Raw genomic sequence first — 25554 nt, forward strand, 5'->3', positions numbered from 1 at the left:
AGCCTGTTGAAGCCTTTTTAAATACTTTCTGCTGTTTGCCCCGGATTCCTGAGCAGAGGGCCTCACCTCTCTTGTCCTTGGATCCACCTGTGATTGGATACCTGCTGCAGTCCTCCGCCAAACCTGAGCCGGCTTCACTTTCACCGCTGTTCTGCGCCCTTCACAATAAGAGCACAACAGTAACTTCTCCAACTGAATACCCTGGCTTTTAGGTAAGAAGGACAAACGTTGTAATCATTAACATAGTCGCAGTATTTCCTTCAATGCCAAAATCTGTGTGGAGTTTGCATGTGTTTCCTGCAGGTAACCAGTGTTTCATCAACCCAACCCAGGTACTCTCAGCAGGATCCTACTCGGAGATCTGGCGGTGGGTTCAAGGGCGCAGGGGTCTTGTCCACGAGATTGCAAGGGGTCACACAGCTCAAGCCTCCTGGAGTCTGACTGGTCACTTAAGTATATTGGATTTTACTTACTCATACAGTATATCGCCAAACAGTAGCAAATATAGGGGGATATATAAGCCCCCTGTGTGTAAATGTACTCAAATTGAAATTTAAAGCTGCAATATGCAACTTTTATAGGGGGGGAAAACATTGATATTAGTTCGTATTTGACCTTTCAGTGACCCTACGGCTGTATGAGTGGTTAGCTTGGCATCTTTGCTTTCCATCCCCGTGGCCTCTCGGACACTCCAGGATCAATTGTTTATAGGGTTTCTGGTTGGTTTTCACTGCTGATGGATCTGTGTCCATGGTTACCCTAAAAAACCTTAAATAATATTGGTCCTGGAGCATCATAGAGGCCACCGGCGCGAAAGCTAACCACCCATACGGCCACTGGGTCACTAAAAGGTCAAAAAGGCCCCCCCCCCCATAAAATGTTGCATAGCGCACCTTTAAGCATTTGAATATAGTACAAAACTGTCTGGACACACCCTTGGTCCTGGACGAGCAAGCGTTGGATATTTTCTTCAATTATTGACATTGTTATCAGTAGCTCAAAATGTCTTAAACCACAGTTTTAAAGGAAAGGTTTTATTGCACGTGAACACATCAATCCACCAATGTTTATTTTTTATTTATTTATTTCAGTTATTTATTATTTTTTAAAGAATTTGTTGGCATGAAGACCTCGCAGACAAGATGGTTCAGGGTAAAACAGGCTGAAGAATGGGGAGAGACATTTAGCACATTTTCTGAGGTGGGACAAAACAAATTTTAAAAGTTTGTTGAAACGTTTTGGGTTTTCTGTTGTTAAAATTGAGTGAAATCATTTTTTGTTTGTAGTTTATATGGACAAAAAATATTCAGCGAAATAGTCAAAGTTACACATTGTACTGCAGTCTTTTCAGATTTGAAGCAAATGTACAATAGGCCAGACTTGTTGCTGGGATGTTGAATGTGTGTGGGTTTGAGTTCTTTGGCTGAAAAGGGAGACATCCAATTCAAATAGTTTCTTCAGGATCTTGTTTCCACTTGTCCCCGCTGCTCCCTTTTTACTAGTTGACAGGAACAACATCTTCAGATTAAGTCATTAAGTCTTTTACTGTGGAGGAGACGGCCCCGTTCGTGTCGCCGCGTGGCCCCTCCCCTTCGCTCGGCTCCACTGACTCCTCATCAATGATTCACTTTGTTGTGGACGACCTTCTCTCAGCACTGGCACAGGGCTTAAAGGCGCGCTCCACCCCGGGATCGGCTGCAGTCTGCTGGGGCTGCTGACGGAGCCGCTCTGCCCCTTTTACAACCAACAACAACAGGTGAGAGACTCTGCCCCGGCTAACTATGATATCTACAGCATGTCGGGACCTGCTGCAAGGACTCCAGACATGACGACTTTAACTAGTGGCTTTGGAGTGTTTTTTGCTAAGATTGGCCGCATTTTGTATTTCATAATTTGAACCAGCAAAAAAAAACATCTTGAAATTTAGTTTGCCAGTGGAAGCATTTTTGCATCTAAATTAACTTCAAATAAGCTTTTATTTTCATATGTTTTTGCCGCTGGTAGATTGTTTTACTTGGCTTGTCAAAATTACTCAAATTAAGGAGTTGTAAGATTTATTTCAATCAAGCAGAAATCACAAATCTAATGGTTGAAATTAATATTTGACGAGATGTGTTTTGGTAAAACAACAAAATGTCCCTTCGATATATGTAAAAGCTGCTAACCCTGTAGTGTACAGCTCCTTAAACTGTTCAGCCTTCTCTGAAATGTTCAAGCTCCTGGGCATGTTTATGTGTGCACTGGGAACTTAGTTTTGGATTGAAAATATTACACGTATGTCGCAATAGCATAATCTAATAAGAACATTTTTATAACATGTGGAAACTGACAATGTAATTCTTTAAGGACTTTATGCTGCCTAAAACCTGCAGCCTTTGCCGTTTGCCAATTGTGCACTGCAAACAGTAATCCATTTTCTTGAATTAAGTCCATTTGTCCCTAACCTTAAGACAACTGTCTATGGGGCAAAAGATGTCATTGCACTCGTAATTAGTAATTTAATTGAAATAATATTCTTGTTTTCTGTTAATTAAAGCACAAATGACTTGAAACTAGTTCCTCAAATCGAGGATACATTTACTTATTTCAAGAACATTTTACTTTTTCCAGACTTTTTTCAATGCGACCTAAATTGCAAAAGAAATATCGTCAGTGAATTGAACCATAGTATTTGTGCTTGATAACGTGCTGCACAGCTTGCACATGACGCCTTATCTCCGCTGACAACGCTGTAGTTCATATTTGTTGGATTAGATGTTGCTCTCAAGTCTGCAGTATTTCAAAGCTGAACCATTATATTTAAATTTGCTATGGGTTTTTTCAAGATAATAATCAGACCCCGTAGAGAGACGGAGTTTATTTTCATTGATCGTGTTAGTTTTGTGTCATTGCTATCGGCTCAACTAGCATTACAGGTCTTATCTTTGTTGACAGCCTTGCAGTTATCGTTGGTTTGATTAGATTAATACGGGTTTGAAATTTAGACTATTTTTCAAAGTACTCATCAAGTACTTATTTTGTAGACTAATTGGTTCTATTCAGTTGTTTATGATGGTCTGGTGCTGCACAGTAATATATCGCCAAACTATCGCATAGCAACATAATGCTAACGTCCTACTGTTTCCTGTCTGTGTTTATTCCTATGAAGAGTTAGCCCACTCTGTTTGAAATAAATAAATATTGAAACAGTACATGGCAGACAACGTGCAGCTGTTGGATAATATATTAAAAACTTCGGACTGATGTTTATTTCAGTTAACTTCTGTTTCTTACTTCTTATTTTGTTTTTAATTTACGTGAAAATGTCGACAGGAAGCAGTCTTTACCCCGCACTGGCCAACAGGAAGTTAGCCAAAAACATTCCTTGAACAGAGGCTATAGAGCTCAGCGGTCCCACCCACTTCCAGTCACGTATCTGCATCCGGACGTCAAAAATCCCATTCATTTTAAAGCTTCGATTTTTTGAGAAATTCAAATGTTAAGAGTTTAAAAGCACGACAGTTGCTAATCAGTTACATAGCCTTTTAGCTAATTAGCTAGTGTGGGGTAAACACTAGGCTACTTCTTGTCCACATTTTCACATAAATTAAAGAAAATAAGAAGTAAAAAACTGTTTTTGAAAAATTGACGCTAAAAATGAATGTGATTTTTTTATGCCCGGACTCGAGTGTCTTTTTTCTTCATTTAGTTCCACTTTAGCCTTGTTTTGATCCTCAGTCAACCACTTTTTACAGTCTAATAATTTTGACATTATTTGCTGATAAAACAAATTGCTTACCTTTTTTAGTTGAAATCAAATGGAGCGTACAATGTTTAAATGGGTCAAAAATTATCACAGACAGTAGTATTGTTGTCGCAGTATTCAAGACAGTTATTTAGATATCGCACTTTTTCTGGTTCAGCCCTTGTTTCATCCTCACATTCACAGTCGATCAACTACACAGAATTGGTTGCGTCTCTTTACAAATCCAAATTCTGCATTTTTGGGAAGATTCAGCTATTTGGATCAGAATAATTGCAAACCACTCCAGACATTGTCCCATTAGTAATTTTACAGTAATAATGTGTCTCCTTTCCTATATTTTCCGTCAGAGTATTGAATTTCTTGTCGATTAGTTTGCATAATCTATTTTCCGCACTGGAAGCTACTGTTCTCTTTGCACGTTCCTTTGTGTGTGACTATTTTGAGCTAATTGCAGCTTTACAACTATGTATCAGTTCAGAGATGACTTACATCGCTGCTGCAGTTAATCTAATAGAGAGTTTTGATGCACCACGGCCTGACCTCCTCCAGGAAGTAGATGAAGTTTATTTGTTATTGATTTATAAGGGATTATGAGATGTGGCACGTACAAGAGCTCTTCTAAACTTTTGGCCAACACATTTGCTCTCTTGTGGTATTTATTATATTATTGTTTATTATTATGTTTTTTTCTGCATTATTTTCATGATCTACTGGTCACTATGGGACATACAGAAATGCTCATGGCTAGAATACATTTTCATTAGATTACTAGTTTGCTATTACTACAGGTTGTCTTTAAACAAATGCTGCCAAAATGACGCATTAAATGACATCAATGAGCATTAAATTGGATTCCAAGTTTATAGGATTGTGGAAAATACAAAAATTAGGGTTATCACTCATTCAAGTTTATGCTGAAATTATGCACAATATTTAGTGATACACAAAATGTCCATCATTCCTCTGTTTTAAGAAATGTATGGTATGTTGCATTAAACATATAGAACTTGGTCATTAAAATGGCTTTAATGAACATTTTCTTAATTAATAACAGTATTAAGTACTAAGTTGCACGATCTAGAATTCAAATAATAGTTTTCTTAAGACAAGAGCAAACTTTTTTCTTTTTTTTACTTTAATATCTGCTTTATAGGAATAGGACGAAAATAAAACTAAAAATAGCATAAGGGAATCAATCAATCAATCAATCAATCAATCAACCTTTATTTGTATAGCGCTTTACAACAGCACCCGCTGAACCAAAGTGCTTTCCATAAGTGCAATATAATAACAAACAATTTTAGCACAAATATTTAAGAAAATACAGGTCCTTCTCAAAAATTTTGCATATTGAGATAAAGTTCATTCTTTTCCATAATGTAATGATAAAAATTGAAAACCTTTCATGTATTTTAGATTCATTGCACACCAACTGAAATATAAAATATACTGAAAGATAGAAATTTTGGGTTTTCATGAGCTGTATGCCAAGATCATCAGTTTTAAAACAATAAAAGACCAGAAATATTTCAGTTGGTGTGCAATGAATCTAAAATATATGAAAGTTTAATTTTTATCATTACATTATGGAAAAGAATGAACTTTATCACAATATGCTAATTTTTTGAGAAGGACCTGTACATATACATTACACATGTGCAATTAGCAGTCAAAAGTGGCTTTAAACAAGTATGTTTTCAGCCTCGCTTTAAACAGTGTCAGGTCAGTGATGGCTCGTAACTCAACAGGCAGAGAGTTCCAGAGCCTCGGACCAGCCACTGAAAAGGAACGATCACCACACTGCTTACTTTTGGTCTGGTTTGGAATAAACTTAAAAAGGCAAAAAGGTTTCAAGTCCATCAAACTTTCACTCCTTTTTTTCATTATACTAAACAAAGTTAAAAAAAAAGTAGTTGGCATTTGCAAATCCGAGGAATTTAAATTGGATCTGAGGGCTGAACCACTGTGGAAATCATCTATTTCTAGTACTCACGTTTAGATTTGCAAATTATATTTTAAAACCAAGATTCTAGTCACAGTGCACATTGTAAACATGCTGCAGCATTTGAGAGAAGGCTGAAATATGAACGGTCGAGCTCATACAAGAATCCCATGCGTTTCAGGACATGTTTATAGCGGTCTAAACTATAGCGTTAGCAGCTTTCGTCAGTTGTTTGCAGAGTACATTTTCTCCCCAAATCGATTGCAGCCTTTGCTGATTGTGACCGTAGAAGTTCTGACTTCAATTAAATTGCAATTAACCTGGGAGGAAGACGTACTGGATGGATCTCATATTGGCCAAACAGTAGTCCTCTGTAGCTCCCATCATGTGAAGAGTCTATTATTAGCAGTGCTTTCACGTCTTCCCTCAAACCGGCATTATCAGTTTGTTACGCTGAACAACACAGTCACATGTTCCTCCACATAGATCAGACATCAGATACATCGCGGCTCATATGCGCTGGAATGAGGAAAACCGAACAAGTAAAGGAAGGTCAAAGAGTTTCCAAGTCTGTAGCTGTAGCTGTGAAAGTCCTGCTCTCAAAAGCAAATAATGACTTGAAAACTGTTATAACCCGGAGACTGTCAAATCCATTTCTTCATATTGTACTTAATAGTATTTTTGTTTTGTCTGAAGGATTTGTTGATATCTAATTCCGAGCCTGATTTATTAAGAAAACTGGAGCAAAAGTTTCAAATGGGTATCTCTCGTTTTGACTTGGCATATGGTTACTTTTACTTAGGATAGGAAAAGACTGTAGTTACTGAGTTTGTGTTACTAATGATTTCTAATTGAATTGTCATTCGGTTAATAAAAAACAAATTGTTACAGCCCTAAAAGGACGCTTTGTAGTTTTGTCACACAACAATTCGCCCGCACCGGCAGCTTAACCACTCTCCTGTCATTTACAATCCAAGAGTCTGCCAGAACGCTGCAGACATTAATGAACAGTAGTCTGGCAGATGCACTCGTCACCTCTCACTCTACACCCGCATGTTTCCAAGACCATGACACAACAACATTTGCAATGTAAACACTCTCACTGATACAGTCACCTTCATTCAGCTGCTGCTGCCCCCTCACCACTCAACACAAAAAACCTGCCCAGCCGGATCCCCCGGACCGACATGGAGGCAAACGGAGGTCAGCGCCTTCCGGAAATGGAACAACTTGTGCTCCCATGTGATTCAACCACATTGCAGTTCAGCCTATAAACAGTTATTGTGCCACTGGCCAAGACAAGGCGAGAGGATGTTGGTTGGATTTGGGGAAAAATACCCAATTGTAATAATGAAGCTTCAGCGCAAATTCAACCTAGAAGACGTACTTGCAGTCTTCATTCATCGCCTCATCAACGACAGCCTTAACCAATCATCAATCAGTCACTTTCACGTCAGCCAATCATCGCAGCTGCTCATGCTGCTTCAGCCACTCATCACCCAGGATCTCCTTCTTAAGCCCCCCGGTCAATCACTCGGCGGTTTCCCAGCCGTGCTGCGCCCCTCCTCCGCCTGGGCTCTCCTCGGCTCTGCTCGTCGTCATCAACTGACCGCCCCGGGTCTCGTCCTACCACCAGCAGTGTCCGGGCTCCGGGGAAGATTCTGGCTATCGTCCATCAATGCCATGTATTACATTTCATGACTGCAATCTTCTGTCAGGGTCTGAGCCCAAATCATGATTCACGTTCAATAAAACTTTCCTAACGCATTCATATTAATAACATTACGGGTTTAATACAGAAGTAGGCATCATTTTTGACTTAACAGTGGGTTCGGGGGACGGCCCCTAGGAAATGTTTTAGTATTTGATCTTTGATGTGTTTAATGTTATTTATCAAAATCATCTTTTGTGCCACGGGTCCTTCACCAGAGGTCTGCATTTTGCCTCTGAGGCTGACGTTGCCTTCCCCCGGTTTATCACCGACCTATAACCGGAGATAGACCCCCATCCCAAAAATAGGCCCTTTTCACAGTAACGTCATGCGTGCACCATTTCCCTCTGAGAAGTATTATCAGCATGCGCGCAAGCCGTTTGTGATTATTTTCAAGACACCGTTCTCACAATAACTCCTACCTTTTTAAACACTCAATGACGCTTTCACATCCTGCAGGTAGTTTTGTAAAGCCTATTCAGTGGATACAACTGAAACTTGCTGTGGAGTGCTCAACAAGCAATGTTTTTTTCCTCCTAATAAGCATTTATTATTCTTAGCTCCCCACACTTTTTCCTTTTATTAGAGTGGGATTGTTGATACTTAAATTTGTTGTAATGTTTTAGATGTCCTCACCCCTGACAGGCCAAATGAGCAATGTGATGAAAGAGAAATGGAGGGATTTGTTTTTGGAAAAATATCTTGTAACTGAGTCTGCCGTGAGAATCAGGGGAGAGAGAGTGCAGTTTTAGGGATGATCAGAGGAAAATGCTGTGATTGGCTGACGCTGACAGACCAGTTGAATTTAATATACCTGTGCATCAGAATCATTAGTTGTACATCGGCCTCTTCCTCTTATTGTTGTATTATTCAATTGTATTTCACATGTTTCAACTTCATTTTCTTCCTTTTTTCTCGTCCCCTCTCTCAGGTCTGTGAAATGCTGATGCCGGCACTGCACTGGATGTAGCTATGGCTTACTCTAATGTAAGTTAAAAATCATAAGCATATCATTTATTCAGGCAACTTAAACATATTCGTTGTAATATTTCATGTTTTATAACTTAAAGTCAGTGAGTAGTTAGATTGACATCACTTTCTAAGACTAATTTAATGAAGAAAAACCTTTCTGTCTGCGCTAAATCTATCGAATAATTTACAGCAAGGGTAGGGGAGTTCAATAAAGTTAGAAACCAATATGCTGACATCCACTCTGGTGAAGGCGATTTGACTGCTGAAATGGTCAGACGGAGTTCGGTGAAGCTGTCTGATTTACAGCGCAGCTATGATTGTTTTTTTGTGACTTTTTGTGTTCAGACGCGGTCCTCCCCTTCTTCCTCACACGACGAGGTCAACCTGGGCCCTTCAGCCAACCCACAGTCAGTACTTTCTTTTTTACTTTTTTGAGTGTGAGTAAGCGGCTGAGGTGGCTGATGGTTCTGCTGCTGGAGACGGGGCAGAGGAGCGTTGTAGCTGAAATGACAGGATGATAGAGGGGAGAGAGTATATCTATATGAATGTCTTATCATGGAAACTGTTCGCGGGCAAGTGAACAGGGTATCCTTAAAGCTGTGTGAAGGATTGGAAACAGCATAACTGATTACCTAGTTAGGTTACTTAGTTAAAAGATTTTTCTCTTCTCGTTTTAGTGCCAAACCGACTGACTTCGACTTCCTGACTGTCATTGGCAAAGGGACCTTTGGAAAGGTAACGCCTCCTTTATCTATATATAGCTTATCACCTTTGGTGTTACATTTTTTCCTTTCCTCAATTCCCAATATCTGTCCTAGCTCAGGCAACCAGGGAGAATAATGCTCGGAAGATACTCTGAATATTTTACCTTCATTTGAGTAATTTTGACTTGCATATACTTGAAAATTATCTGCCAGTGGAATAAATATTTTGACACTTCAAATTAGGGAAAGAGTTCTTATCTTGGTGTGTAACAAACTGAATCAAACTGAACCGTGAGATAGCTGAACCATTACACCCCTGTTTAGGCACATCGAGTTACCTTGTGTACGAGATGCGCAGTTTAAATAAACATGCCTTGCCTTGCCTACTTATCCACTTTTAAGTGCAATGTATTTCTAGTTTACGTTTTACAGTATGTCGCTCTTGTAGTGTGAAGTTTGACGAGAAGAGAAGAGAAGCGTCTTCTGCCTAATCAACCCAGTCTAGTCTGCGATATTTTAATCTCTTCTACCACCGTCTTGCTCGTTGAGTTTGGAATAAAGTCATCAGCAACAATTTTGAAACCAATGTAGCTCTACTTAAGGTTGTCAGTAAAAGAGCGTTGCCCTTAGCCTCACAGAGCCTCACAGACATGGGACGGGCGCTGACATGGCACACACTCAGATAGAGTCGTCTGCTCAGAAAGTGCACAGTGGTCATGAATCATTAACTCTGCACGTACTGACATGTTATTCCACTTATTTTGGCATCACGGTCACTATTTAACCAGAAAACACCTCTCACATATAAACCCAAACCTGCCTCCTGTTCTCGTTGGACAATCTGAATGGGAAATGTACCTGTGTTATCAAAATGTAACTTGCTATGTAGAGGTGTCAACATATTGGACTTACAGTTATGGACATTTGTGTAAGCTCTCAGTCGACGTGAAATCTACCATTACAGTAGATGGAGGTGGGCTATACTGAGGTCTGAGCTTCTTCATGCCCATCCGATCAAAATGTTGGTAATCAAGCTGAGGGAAAGAGTCAGAACTGTCTTAGCTCCGCCTGTTTCCACTGGCACAACCCACACGTCATGGTGCCAAACCACCCATCAACTCTTTTAGCTTCTTCTTTCCTCTAGTTTTTGGTTTGGCACGTCCGAATACTTGGCTAAAATCTTGACCTCACTGCCATCAGAGGTGTGGTCAATGTCTTTCTGGTGCAGATGAACTACTAACTGTGGGCCGTAGTTGCTTCTTCTTCTTCAGGAGCGGCTGCTTTGTCCCCCTGATGCACTACGAAATGCCCTCTTTATTGCAGTGATTGGAACGCCCCACATTGCTCTGTTTGGACTGAGGATTTGTCCTTCAGAAGCACTAATTTCTGTCTCAAAGAGTTGATCGCACACTTCAAGACTTCAAGAGTGGTACAGCTCCATCTGAAAGCCACTGGCTGCATCTTTGACAGTGAGGGTAGTGTTTTATGAGAGGTTTGAATCTTGTATCCCTTTTATTTCATTTTGTTTTAATCAAATCAGTTTTTCTTGCAATAATACGTATTACATTGACAAAATTAACACTGACCCAAAGAAAGATCTCATTCCACTAATGCCTCAAGGCTTTACAAATATTTTCTTGTGCCTAGAACCCTCTCAGATTCCCTCATCTCTTCTCAAAGCCTGTATTCTGATAATCTCTTATCGCGTTTCTGATGTAACGGCTGCATCAGCGCTAACTTGACACGGTGGCGCTGTCTTCATGTTTACACAATACAGAACTGACAATCAAACGGTCCTTCTCATGCAGGTGCTGCTCGCCAAACACAAAGATGACAACAAGTTCTACGCCGTCAAAGTCCTGCAGAAGAAAGTCATTCTCAAGAAAAAGGAGGTACGAAAGACTAATGTTTACATGACTCCAAACAAGCATTTACAATAAATGCTTACTCGTAGATACTCTCTTTGGGAGAGTGCGCTTGTTCAACCTGGAAGTGTAGGTGAGAGAGAATTTGTGCAAGCTGTTGTAGATCAATATATGATTTTCTAGCCAACAAAGTAATAATAATACATAGGAAGAAACTCAAATGCGCTTCCATCCATCCATCCATCCATTTTCTTCCGCTTTATCCGGGGTCGGGTCGCGGGGGCAGCAGTCTCAGCAGAGATGCCCAAACTTCCCGATCCACACACACCTCCTCCAGCTGTTCTGGGGGGACCCCGAGGCGACACCAGGCCAGCTCGGAGACATAGTCCCACCACCGTGTCCTGGGCCTTCCACGAGGCCTTGTCCCACTAGGACATGCCTGGAACACCTCCCGCGGGAGGCGACCAGGAGGCATCCGGAACAGATGCCCGAGCCACCTCAGCTGGCTCCTTTCGACGTGAAGGAGCAGCGACTCTACTCCGAGCTCCTCCCGGGTAACTGAGCTCCTCACCCGATCTCGGAGGGTGCGCCCAGCCACCCTGCGAAGGAAACTCATTTCGGCCGCTTGTATTCGCGATCTTGTCCTTTCGGTCATGACCCAAATCTCATGACCATAGGTGAGGGTGGGAACGTAGATCGATCGGTAAATCAAGAGCTTTGTCCCGACTCAGCTCCCTCTTCACCACGACAGACCGATACAGCGACCGCATCACTGCTGACGCCGCACCGATCCGTCTGTTGATCTCACGCTCCATCCGTCCCCCACTCGTGAACAAGACCCCGAGATACTTGAACTCCTCCACTTGAGGCAAGGACTCCCCACCAATCTGAAGAGGGGAAGCCACCTTTTTCCGGTGGAGAACCATGGCCTCGGATTTGGAGGTGCTGATCCTCATCCCGGCCGCTACACACTCGGCTGCAAACCGCCCCAGTGCGTGTTGAAGGTCCTGGTGTAAATGCGCTTTACAAATCAAATGGACGACAAAAGAAAATAAAAATGGATTGCTATAGTAAGTTGTATGCGAGCTGAAAGAGGTGAGTTTTGAGCAGTGTGGAAAGTGCGGGGTCAAAGATGAAACCAAGATTTTGGATCTGTGGAGAGGTGGTGACCAGCATTGGAGACAGTGAAATCCTGAGAGGAGGGGTGGAGGGATTTCGCACAGATGACAATAACTTCAGATTTATTGCAGTTCCGTTAGAGGAAGTCGGTATTCATCCAGGACAAACAGAGACCGTTTTTGATGGTGGAAGCTGTGACAGGAGTGGTGGATCTGGTGCTGAGGTAGAGTTGTGTGTCGTCTGCGTAATTATGGAATTGCAGCCCGTGATTGTGAATAATGAGTCCAAGGGGAAACATGTACGGGATAAACAGAAGTGGACCAAGCTCCGAGCCTTGAGGGATTCCATGGCTGGACGGGTGCAGGGACGTGCAGTTGTTCATGGATTTGAATTGAGATTTATTGGTGAGGTAAGATAAGTATGTTGTGTGTGTTTGAGATTATTACCGAACACCTGCAAATAGCAAATTACTCCCTCTTTAAAATAATTTGACAGAAGTAGAAGTAACAAGTGCAAGTGAGATAAATAATGATTCAAATGTCAGAGTAAAAAAGTACTGGATGAAACTACTGTGCCCAAACTTTCAAACCCAACTATAGTAGGATGTGTTTAACTTAAAACATTTGAATTATTGGTGTCCATACATCACAATGGTAAAGACTCTAGCTACTAACAGAGTCATGGGTTTGATTCTCCTCATCAAACCCATGTAACTTTTCAGGTAGCTTTTTTGTTATGTGTCTCCAGGTTTATGGCCTGTTTGTCCACTCATTTATTCAGAGACATTCATTCACCAACTCAGGCTACTGGAAAGAGTCGTCCACACGGCCAGCACGTAGCCTCTTGGACCAAACGTGGAACAACACCTGAAATGGTGGTCACAAATATGCATTTTTAAATTAAACTCAATAATCTATCCTGTAAATTATCTCTTGGCCTGGGCATGTCCGAATTTAAACTGTAGCTAAGACAATACTTAGAAAGCCAAGCTTTTTTAGATTTGGAAACAGAAATCAATCATATTATGTAGAGGTCACTTAAGCTTTAACTCAATAAAGAAACGTGTACTGACCGTTTACTGCGAAAATTCAAGTCACATTTATTGTTCTGTTTTCATTTTGCGCTCCAGTGAATTAGTTATGAATCCATTTAACAAAATCTTCAAACATTTAGAGCACATAGTAAAGTATTAAGAACAGAGGTGGATAGTACTAACTTCATGGAGTAGTTTCATGATCAGGTGGTGTTTTAAACAGAAAATGTGAAACTGCTTTTTCACCGCAAAGTTATCTAGAAATAAGTGCATTCGTCTTTGATTTGAGTAATTTAATGAAATCTATCCATGAGGCAACTTTTTTTGTACTTAAATGAAGAAAAAAAACATCAACAATCAATGTTTAAGAAAGTTGAAGATTTTATTTATCAAATTTTCAGTGCGTTGGGATCTTTTTTAATTACATTTAAGTATAGACCACTTGCCCCATGGACAGATGTCTTGAAATTAATGACTCAAATCAGGGACAAATTAAGTGTGACGTCACACACAATAATAAGACACTTCCGGGTCCAAACTGTTGAGAGAGTTCCATAGACATTTGGTTTAAAGCAGGGGTCCACACAGCAGTAAGAGCTCCCAATTATTTATTTTTTAATTTCTTACACCATTAAAAAAATTTAATGCTGTAAGAAATAAATATATTTTAAAAAATCAAAGCAGCAACAGCAAATCACTTTTAACGCCAGACTAACGATATAATTGTAAAATTATTCCATCGACACAGACATTTATATGGTTAGTCTGGTGTTATAAGTGATTTGCCTCAGGTGCACTGTGGAGCGGGTCAGACTGTTTTTAATGCAGGCTAGCTGATACCATAGAAATGCGCTAGCCTTGCACTAGCTTAGCGCCATGAAACTCTTCAAACATAAGAACTGCATGAATTACAAAAAAATATCTCCAGAAATTAGCAACACACAGTTTTGAGTAATCCTGTTCACTTTGTTCGCTTCTTCTCCTACTGCTGGAGCACTTCCATTTGTATTTCCTGCATCTTAGAGGAAACGCAAAACCGTCCTCCACATTTTTGAACGCCATCAGTGGATCTGTTCTGAGTCACTCAAAGTGTCTTCATCACAGTGCCATTGATGTGCTTGCATGTCCTTAGCCAGAAGTGAAAGCTTGTTTTTGCTGTTCTATCATGTATCGCTCTCCTGGTATATTTGAAATGCTGACCAGCCCAGTCTTTCACTCCCTTCTGTCTTTTCTTTACATTTACATTGTTTCACAGTGTAAATAGAATATCAATGAGGTGGGCTGAGGTGCACAAAAGAATGTTTTTAAGCCTCAATGCCCACACGTCCACACAGCAAAGCTTTTTCTTCTGCGCTCTCGTCTTTTTTTAGTCAGATCTTAATGCTCCATGCAAGGAGTTGGAAGATTCTGTGGAGTGTGTTTTGAGTAAACAGTTTGGATGTGGATCTTATCTAATCTGAGCTTGTTCAGTTCAAAGGACAGCTTTTACAGCTCGAACCTCTCGTTGATCAAACATGCCTTATCAGTGTCTGTGTTTGTGCCTGCGGCTTCATGGAAAATAGAGGAGTTTACCCTAGTTTTCATCTCATAACTGCTGTCTGGATCATTACATCACTATATGTCTCCAGGGACAAAGCTTCTTCATCCATATCACCAACAAACAAATGGATTTATTTTTAAGTTGATATTTGCACATATTTGACCTTGTAGTGACCCAGTGGCTGTATGAGTGGCTAGCATGGCGCCTTTACTTTCCATCACAGTGGTCTTAACAACGCTCCAGGATCAATTGTGTGGAAGGTTATCGCTGCTGATCAGAAATCCTACAAAACAATTAATCCTGCAGCGTTGTAGAGACCACTGTGATGGAAAGTAAAGGCGCCATGCTAGCCACTCATACAGCCACTGGGTCACTACAAGGTCAAACACGCATAAATATGTTTAAACAAAATTGCATAAAAGTTGCATAATGCACCTTTAAAATATTATGTGCAAGATTGGAAAATAGGGTTTCATTTTGCAAGTGCTAATTTAGGTAATGCACAAACTATCCACCAGGGGTTTCTGTGGGATACCATGACCTTGCCCACTGTAATATAAACACATTTTGAGGAAACGCCCTTTGGAGTTACATTTTTCAATCCTATGTGGGAAAGTTTATTTGGTGAAATGATAAGACAACCCAACTCCCACGGCACTCTGGCATTAGAATTCTCTTATTGCAATGTTTAAAAAAAACTTTTTTTTAAATCTAAATCTAAAAGCAACAGCATAGAATGATTTATAAAACTGCAATTTTTTTAGCTGAAAGATATTCTCAATCTCCACCTTTTTCACCTTTTTTTTTTAATCTCTCAATATAATCAATACTTCCCCTGTTACTGTTTGTCCTTAAGCAGCCATTTCATTAACCAAGAAATCCTTCCACATGACTTTTCAGAAGCATGTGCGCAGAAAAGTACATGAGCGGCGCCAGAGAAGTCTCCTGATCGAACAATGGGGCTTTAGTTGGACTCTAATTCAGTAATTATTAATAGTGTTCATGATTTATTACTTTATTGTGGGACATTCTATTATGCAACTTTGTACAGCACATTGGATAGGTGAAATTATTGCTAATCATCGGTTGTTTGCTGTTTATTAATCTGTTGACCGACTACTGCAGGAACTTAATTATCATCTAAATGACCCGCCACCGAGTGCAGAGTGAATCAAAACTTGTCCTTTGGGCGGGTAGCACTAGCAGTTACTTTTACTCTGGGATATGTACTCTAACTTGAGTAAAACGTTTGATTACTCTGTTCATTGTGAGGAAAAAGCTTCATCTTAACATATGAATGTCCAGTAACAAAGTCAATGAACTGAAGTGCTTAAAAGGACTATACGGAGTTTAAAAATGTTAAAACTAAGTATTTTCATCCCCCTACATGTTCCAGCCATGTCCTAATGTGTAGAATGAGCTCGGACCTGTTCACCACAACTGCCTCTAAAATCCTGCACTGTCACTAAAAAAGGTGTTACTTCGGGTCCGAAGTGCCGTCATGCACGAGCTTAATATAGAAGGTGCAGTTACATGTATGACCTGAGGTGGCAGTAGTGAGCATAAAATGACTAACTTGCATTTAGCCCCTTTAAATAGCATTTTTGAGGATCTGTACTTTAAAGAGGGGGTATTATGCTTTTTTCAATCACATAGCACCAGTCTATATCACACTACAATGATGACCAAACCTTCTGTTGGTCTGTAAATGCAGTAAATTAGAATAACTGCCTTGTATAAAATTGGTCTCTCAAAATGGCTGTAGTGAATGTCTTGAAATAGGCCTCTGTCTCTTTAAGAACCTCTGACCCTTTCCGACACGCCCCCTCCACACACTGTCTGTGGCATCAGTGGGGAGGGGGTTCTGCTGAGGAGCAGTGGTTGGTTACTCGGCTGGTGACGAAAGCTCGGAGGCGTCTCCAGGAGGTGGGGGCGTTCCTAGGAGGACTCAGGCAAACCTATCCCTAAAATGGCCGCCATCAGAGTTTCTACAGATTACTCAAAAATACGTGAATGTGCCAAGGCAACACTTCAGGCATGTTTTTAATGAGGGAGTGACATAATAACATGATGTAAAGCTTGAAAAAGTCGATTTTGCATAATACCCCCCCTTTAAGTATTTTTGCTGAGAAGTTATTACTTTTACTCCACCACATTTGAAAGATCAATATCGTATTTTCTACTCCATAATATTTCTCCAAAAGTAACAAGTAAAAGTGACATATTTTGCCCCATTTTAATGCACACTCCAGAACACCAGGTGGTGCTGTGCAATTGTACAGTTGATGCCAATGGCAAAGCCAAGTTAGAAGTTAGACCCCTTTGTGTTGCCGTACAGAGAGTGGATTCAGGCGCAATTTTTGTGCTTAACACAAATAACACTTATTTAAAACATTTCTCTGACGGACTGAGCAACTTTGATTGTATTGAAGTTATATTTGACCAGTAGTTTAAAGAGGCATATTCTGCCCCTAGGATTAAATTGAAGTATGTGACATTATGTAAAGATGTACCCAACTTTTTCCCTTCTCAAACAGAGACAGAGGGAGAAACTCACTTCCAGCTTTGACAAACCCTTCCACACATTCTGCTTCTTTACACGCATGAATATGGTTGTGCTTTTTTACTACTTTCAGGCAGCAAAGCAGTTTACCGTAGCAGGAACATCAGTCATGTGTCACCGCATTCTTCAGCTTTGCGATCTGATGGAAAGATCCCTCTTTTTGTGTGGACTTAACCAAAGCATGACATCGACACTTTTTTTCTTGTTCTGGTTCTACTTACTCACGCATTACTACTTACAAACTACTCCCTCAGACTGAGTAGGTTTGTTGAAATAGAACAGGCGTAGGCAACCACTAATATCTCTCAAGAGCCTCATGTATTTGGGTGGTGAGCTGCAGACTATTACTTCAAATGGATCAGAAAACTGGATGAGTACATTATTTAGTCAGATTTTCTGGAGAAATGACTCCCAGTCTCTCTTATATTTCCATCTTATAATAAAGAATTCCATTAAATGTATACCGTTTAAGAAAATAAGACATTTCTCATAATGCTATCAAAATGGAGTCAGTAAAAAAAGATGTATGCGTTGTTGTTTCTGCATAACAGTCCTATACAGCTCTTTAAAGGCTTTCACTTGGTCTGAGTGTATCACTTTTATTTGATATAAACACAGCAAACTGAGTTGTTTCATGTCTTTATCGTTTATTTTGTTGAGACAGTTCATGTTAATGAGAACCACAAGCTCAAGCATCTAAACACCTCTTGCTGGATTATAACCATGGGCTATTTTCCATCCGTTGTCCCCAGCTTGTACCCTCAAGCAAGCTCCCACTCATCCTGGCCTAATGTACATGTTTTTTGTAGTAGGAGCACTCAGAGGAAACCTACACAAAATATGTAAACTCCACACAGAAAGGCCCGCAAGGCTTCAGGAATTGAATCCGGGACACAAGCACAAACCGCTGCCCCACTGTGCCATTTCTTTTCTTATTATTTTCTGCTAATGTTCCTCTGTGGTCGTTCTCCTTATGATGACGGAGATCTCTGCTAAAGTCCAATTTTTCAACATCAGATCCTGAATTTTTTCCTGTCTTCCCTGCAGCAAAAGAACATCATGGCGGAGAGGAACGTGCTGCTGAAGAGCCTCAAACACCCGTTCCTGGTGCGCCTTCACTACTCCTTCCAGACGCCAGAAAAGCTCTACTTTGTGCTCGACTACGTGAACGGTGGAGAGGTAACGCACCACGTCAATGTGCCGAGAGATCACATTTGACCTACATTCCACCATGTTTACATTCGGGTAACCACACAGCTCAGTGAAACTTCATTTGTAAGTTATAAGAGTTGTACTCACTGTGTTGGTGATTACCGCACTTGTCAAATCATGTAAAAGCAAAAGCAAGGCAGGTTTACTCAGCATTAAAAGCCATTAAATTAATTAAGGCCTTAAAAAATATCTAAATTTAACTGAAAGCACGTCAATCTTAAGTGTGACAATTCTTTTCTTTTTTTTGCAAAATGTCTCTTAATTGTTAATGCCCCTGGACGTGCTTAGATGATTTTAAAGCATAAATTGCATTACAATGATCTGAAATATTCACTTTATTGTGTAATGAAACCACATTTTGTAATATTGTACCGCATTTTGTTAATTCAACTCACAAAGGATTTTGTTATAATTTTGGTGACTCACCCCTGTCGAGCAGTTTGTAAAGCGGTAGTAAATACTTCATGGATCATTTATGAGACATTTACATTTTATTGGGTCTGATCATATTCATGGACTGAACAATAAACGTTATCACTATTTTGGTGAGTAGAAATGATTAGCCAATATTAGGAAAGCTTAGTAAATGTTTTAGAATCAAACAAATATGTATTGACATGCCTTAATGTGCAGTCATCATAAAGTGTTACCATACATTATGTCGTGCTATATATTCATTATCTATTGCAAAATGAGAACATTTTTACAAAATGTGGCACAGTTTTATTACATGAAGAAGGTGAACTTTTATTACACTTTGTACAGTAATACAAAATACGGCTCTACAGGTAAAGTACATGAATATACACTTTCAATAATCATTGAAAAAAATTATCAAAAACTAATAAATAGACTTAACTTTTATTAAAGTTGAATCCAAATATTTACCAACAGTGCCTCTTTTGTCACTCAACCTATAACATTTTGTACGTGTTTTACCAATATATTTATGATTAGGCCACAGTTCTGAGCATTGGACTTATGGTGCGTTCATGTGGTCCTCGGGAACTCGGGCGAACAACTTCCCCATTTGGGAATTCATGTGAACGCTCGCTCAACTGGAGAAAACGACAGGGGGACTCGGGTCAAAACGAGCGTCCCGACTTCCGCACCGGATTGCGGAAATTGGCTGATTTGTTCTTTTATCGTCTAATGTGAGCTTTTAAAGTGAGTTCAATACTGCTACTTTTTTCAGTTAAAAGTGTGAGCCGTCGTCATCTTCGTAGTAACAAAAGTGCGAGTGAAATGACTGACATCAACGTTAGCAAAAAGTAAATATATGTGATTTTTTTTTTTTAAACTAGCAAACTAACGTTTAGCTTTTGAGACGCTAACAACACATTTTAATGATTAGCTCAGCTAAACGCTAATCAATGATAAAAGACCGTTTTTATTTAATGACGTCAAAATGATGTCACGTCTCGTCCCCAGTCCCCATGAACGCACCATTAAAAACTGGAGAGACAAAAACTTGAATAATGTCCTTGAATTGGCCGTTTCCATGACGATCATTTGCCTTCCCCACTCTGTTCGCAGCTGTTCTTCCACCTGCAGAGGGAGAGGTGCTTCTCTGAGTCCAGGGCTCGTTTCTACGCCGCCGAAGTGGCCAGTGCCATCGGATACCTGCACTCGCTCAACATCGTTTACCGGTCTGTATGTGCAAGAATGTTAGAGTTATTATTTCACTGATATGACTACAAGGAATAATCAAAATGTTTCTTCTATTCTTTTTTTCTATTTCTTTTTTTCTATTCTATTATTATTTCTCGCTGCAGAGACTTGAAGCCAGAAAACATCCTTCTGGACTCACAGGTGAGACACCTGCCCTGAACGGGTTTTAAAGGCATTAGGCGTGAGGTACACGAAAGTTGTTGATAATAGTAAATATGTGATTTTTTTCTTTCTCGTGTTCTTTTATAAATGAGGATTCAAAAACTAATTTTGATCAAGTTCGACTCCTAAATATTTATTTTTCAGTTTTCACATTGCATGGGTTTACAACGGTTTGTGAAAAACATAGCAACATTTAACATTTTAACGGTTTTGCCATGAATATATTACAGACAGATAATCATGAATCATGACTCTCAAGGATAAACAGCAGGGGTCCTGATCTAGAGCCCTGCAGCACACCTATTAAAAGAGTAAATGTTTGATTTTTTTTGTTGTATATTTTTTTTATAAATAATTGTTCGGTTGCAGTCAAACCAGAACTAGACAAATAAATACATAAAATAGTTAACTGCAGCTTTTAAATGCACCTACACCGCACACAGAGCTCAGTATGACAATAAATGTTTAAACCAAAGCTCAAGGTACTTTTACCTCCTTCAAAATGCATTGATGTCTAAGTAAAAAAAAAAAATCATAATTAAATTGATTTGTACAAATACAGTAAATACTTCCCCCTACTGTGAAGAATAAAATGGGCACAGCCCCTTTAAGTCAAACTTTACAAATGGTCGACATATAATGTAGCTGTACTATAGACCAGAGTCCAGGATTTATCCTGTTTTATGACTTTGTTTTTACTTTCTTTGTGAATTTGCTATATCACATATTCCTAGTTTAGCCATAATCGTTTTGTTTTTCTGTTGTATTGGTAATTTGTAAAGTAATCTCCTGTGGCGACGGTCCGCTCGTGTGTGTGTAGACAGTATTGTTGTTACTTCATGTTTAAAGGGGTCATTGTTGCTCGCAGGGTCATGTGGTGCTCACAGACTTTGGTTTGTGCAAAGAAGGAGTGGAACCCGAAGACACCACCTCGACCTTCTGTGGCACCCCTGAGGTGAGCCCACACATTTACTGCACACATGCATGATGCTGTTCGTGAGAATCTGTGGAACAATCCTGTATCTACAAGTCGTGACTGTAGCATGCGACCTTAGCGGTTTGAAGGGAGATGATCAAATGTTTATTTCCAAACTGGTTTTAGCCAGAGCATCTGGCTTATGTCTTATACAAAACATTATTATTCAACTCCACTCTGTAGGTCAAAAAAGATGTTGTATAAATGAATCTGCAACACTCTGCTGTGTTTTGTCTGCAGTATTTGGCTCCTGAGGTGCTGAGGAAAGAGCCGTACGACCGCACTGTGGACTGGTGGTGTCTGGGGGCGGTGCTCTATGAGATGATCTACAGCCTGGTTAGTGCTTATAATCTGTTCACAGTATTTTACCATCTAAAAACTTGTACATAAGTGAGTCTTGACTCAGGACTAATCAGGGCTTAATTTGTAAATTAGTATTTTCAGGAACACTTTTGGTCTGATGTGACGGATTGGGGGAACAGGCCAAAACATTTGCCGGAACACTCCTTAGACACCATTATATCAGATGCATTTTTTGCCGGATCCTCCTAAATATTTCCCGGATCCTTTTCCCTGAAAAAAATGTTATTGGGGGAATGCGTTCTCCCAAACGGGGGATCAAATTAAGCATTGGGACTAATTCTATATCTTTATTTGGCAAATCCTTTTGGTTTTAGTAACCTTCGTTACAAGTTTTATGTTATAAATTGAGTAAAGTTAATCATACTTTTTTGAATTTGTTATTTATTGATATATTTGTTTACTTTAGTTATTCATGTTGGCCCAAGGCTCTAGAATGGAATCGTGAGATGAATAGATCAAGTGACATCACCACTAAAACAAAATCAGACGATTACTCAGGACTCAAGTAGTATTTTCACCAAGTGCTTTTCTAGTCCTGCTAATTGTTTGGATGTGTACTTGTTACTTCTTCTTGTGTAAAATTACCTGAAAGTAATGTTACTCTTACTTGAGTAAATATTATGGCTACTCACCCAATTTTGGCAAGGACAAACATGTAACTAAGCCACAATTTCAAAAGATTTAAATAGACAGGACTAAACCAGGCCCAGACTAAATCAAACTTGAACAAGGACAAAAAGCTGGATCTGAGCCCAGTCTTTTCTCTAACGCTCCCTGGCCTGTGTCCTGTGTCCAGCCGCCCTTCTACAGCCGGGACGTGGCAGAGATGTACGATGGGATCCTGCACAAGCCTCTGCCGCTGCCCCCCGGTAAATCAGACGCTGCGTGCTCCCTGCTCCGGGGACTGCTGCAGAAAGACCAGCACCGCCGGCTCGGGGCCATCGCAGACTTTGTGAGTGTTCTTATGAAAGCGCTACAGGACATTCGGACAATACTGGGCGGGTGCTCACCCCAAGGAGTTCAAATGTTGTTGCTCCGAGCTCCAGACAGTGACAGTCACAAGACACTTCACCTACCTTGCCTCCAGTGGTATCGATCTTTTTATACAATTTTAATTGTATAGCCGTCTATTGATTTCAAATTTCAATAGCTTTTCCCTCCCCTTTCTTCCATGTTACTTCTTTACCTCCTGCCAATTGAAAATGTGACTGCAACCCTAATTCCACTGTTAGAGCATATACACCATAGAAATCATGGAAACACCTTTAGCTCAGTGAATAGTGAAGCCAGTCCCTGTAATAAAGGATGGTGAGGTATGGCATGTCCGTTGGTATTTTGTATTTATACAATTTCTATGGTTTCTTTATCTTATAAGATGATGTGTAGTGGTCACTGGATGTGTATCCGACCCACAAAAAGCAGAGACTTGATAGAATATGATTTTGCATTTAGCCCTGAGGCCACTTGTAAAGCGCTTTGCACCTGTAAGCAGGGGTAATTACGTTGAGACTATTTGACAATGCATGGATGTTGGTCTCATGTGTGTTCACTGGCATGCACTGTATTAACCAAATAATAATAATACACCCCAGTATCATATATTTATTCATTTCTGTCCAGTTGGAAATAAAGAACCACACATTCTTCTCTCCGATCAACTGGGACGACCTGGATAACAAGAGAATTACACCTCCCTACAACCCCAATGTGGTGAGTTCACAGATCGCTGGCAAACAAACAAAAACAAATGACAACAAAAAGAACTAATTTGAGAAGATAGAGAGGGCGGTAATGTCACAAGCGCCACCTGTGAAGTGAATGATCTTGACTAGCGCCTGCAGACACTGTCAGGAAAATAACAAAGGGAAACAAACAAACAAACAAAGGGCAAAGGAACAAAGGGCAGCGCCGCGCTTTGGTGTTTCCCATGCTGTTTTAACCAAAATTAGGTTTTCTTTACACTCTTGCAACAACATCTCCACTTTAGTTGCTCCTACAGTCTACACATTTTCCATTCTTGTACACAACAGTATTTTTGAAGGTTTTTTTTTGTGCCTATGTTATTTCTAGCCTGTTTTATTGCGTTTTAGACCCCTAAACAACCAGTCAAAAATGTTAATGTTTCCTTTTGTACATTGGTGACCAGGGAAGCGACGCAAAACTGAAACTGATGAAGCTGTAACATTGTAATATGGTTGAAGGTTTCCATGATGTTAACTTGAATAAAGCGTAAAACCTTTAAGTAAAAAGTGAACTTCTGGCCGTGCTTTTCAGAGAGGCCCAGCAGACACGCAGCACATCGACCCGGAGTTCACCAGAGAAATGGTTCCGAACTCGGTGAGCCGGACTCCAGACCTGACAGCAGGGACCAGCGCCAACGCCTTCAATGGCTTCTCCTTCGTCGCCACGGAGGACAGCTTCCTCTGAGCCCCCTCCAGACAGCAGGGGGCGCGACCTTTAGTGCTATTCAAGTGACCACGGGACACCGCTGAGGGGCAAACGTACCGGAGCTGTACCGTACAAACGTGCATGAAGCTGAACAGACGTTTCACTTTGCAGTACGATGCAGAGACTTTAGACAAAATGAAGGAGTTTTGTAATAGATTCATTAGAGTAGATTTGTACAAATGTCGCACAGATACAGACAGCAAAGGGAGGAAGAACTACTCTTTCACCAATTACTCCAACACTTTTGTAACAAATATTGAATTATGGATGTATTTTCTACCAAGTACAGATTCAGAGACACGGAGCAGGACAAACTGGTTACTAGGCCCCAATATGTACAAATAACTAGGAATGCTAACAATAAATCCAATGTTAGCTTCATGCTAACGCTAGCTTACAGTGCCGGTTTTTCACTTCTACTGGACACTGTGTCAAAACATTCATATGGACCCAATTTTGACTTGGCTGCCAAATATGGTTATAGCTCGCCAGAAAATGTCTAAAAAGAGTGGAGAAAGACCTTTTTCCAAAACAGACTTTCCTCGTTCTGACCCCTAGCATGACGCAGTGCCGTCTGTAGCTGTTTCCCAAAGTCTGGGTACCTTGCCTTGCTTCCTCCCTTCCTTCCAGTCCAAGGCAAGTGTCCTGCCTAAAAGAGCAGCTAATGGAACACACTTCGAAGGGATTGAAGTGACATCATAATATAAAAAGGAAGATACTGTATGTTTGACCCTGTGGGAGGGGGTGGATCTGCTGAGCAGGGGGAATTTTGAGGGGATCGAAAAATATTCTTTTTACAAAGTAAATTAGTTTGTAAAAAAGTAGAATATTAAACCTACGACAGAGTTCTGATGTTTTTGTTGAATAGTAAATAAAAATGGAAAGAAATCAAAACATTAATGAAAATTAGAAAAGTGCCTGACTGAAGTTCAATGCAAACAAACAAATCTGGTTCTTTGTTGGTCCCTGAAACTGCATGAATGTTTAAAAATATATATATATGTACAAATATAAAGTTAACAAAACAAATCTTTTATTTAGTTTTTCTTAAAAATACTGGAACCTCAAATTAAAAGAGAGATGACGACTAAAACTGAATTATATTGTTGTCAAAATGAACAGTGGCTGCAGAGTCATTCAAAGCGTGTTTTTTTCTTAATGCGAGGAGTCTAAGTGCTTTTACAAGCCAGTTCCTACTTTTTTTAAATATTTTTTTCTTAAAAGCCGTGGTGCATTATGGGTGATTTTGGCAGGTGCAAGGCAGCAAAGGCTACACTGATGTATCCTTGGCACAAAAGGCAAGGCACCTAAGCTTTGGGAAACAGCCCGTATCTATTGTGCACGGCAGCCAGACCATAGATTTTTATTGATCCGAAGATAATTATAATTCACATACTATATGCAATGAAACTTTATTCTGTAGTGGACTTGTTTTGTAAATAGGTTTTGGTGGCCTCGGACCCCACTTTGGAAACCACTGGCATATGTTTTTGAGTTGAAAAGTGAAAATGAGTGAAGCCAAAGTACC

At 40.1% G+C, this 25554-nt stretch overlaps 1 protein-coding gene across 2 annotated transcripts; it reads left to right on the forward strand.

The window, feature by feature from the left end:
* sgk2a (serum/glucocorticoid regulated kinase 2a) lies at positions 1–24406 on the forward strand. Of its 2 annotated transcripts, XM_079558542.1 has the most exons (15): positions 1–212; positions 304–367; positions 1654–1756; positions 8330–8385; positions 8716–8777; positions 9048–9105; positions 10883–10966; positions 18242–18373; positions 19943–20055; positions 20182–20218; positions 21108–21194; positions 21456–21551; positions 22375–22530; positions 23199–23288; positions 23853–24406. In XM_079558542.1, the coding sequence occupies exons 4-15, from the start codon at positions 8371–8373 to the stop codon at positions 24003–24005; spliced, it is 1083 nt and encodes a 360-aa protein (XP_079414668.1). In that variant the 5' UTR covers positions 1–212; positions 304–367; positions 1654–1756; positions 8330–8370; the 3' UTR covers positions 24006–24406. The 2 variants fall into 2 exon arrangements, with proteins under 2 accessions (XP_079414668.1, XP_079414667.1); XM_079558541.1 differs by lacking the exons at positions 1–212; positions 304–367 and having other exon boundaries at positions 1519–1756.
* The last annotated feature ends 1148 nt before the right edge of the window (positions 24407–25554 follow it).

The sequence above is a fragment of the Gobius niger genome, assembly GCF_951799975.1.
Source record: "Gobius niger genome assembly, chromosome: 6".
Lineage (NCBI taxonomy): Eukaryota > Metazoa > Chordata > Actinopteri > Gobiiformes > Gobiidae > Gobius > Gobius niger.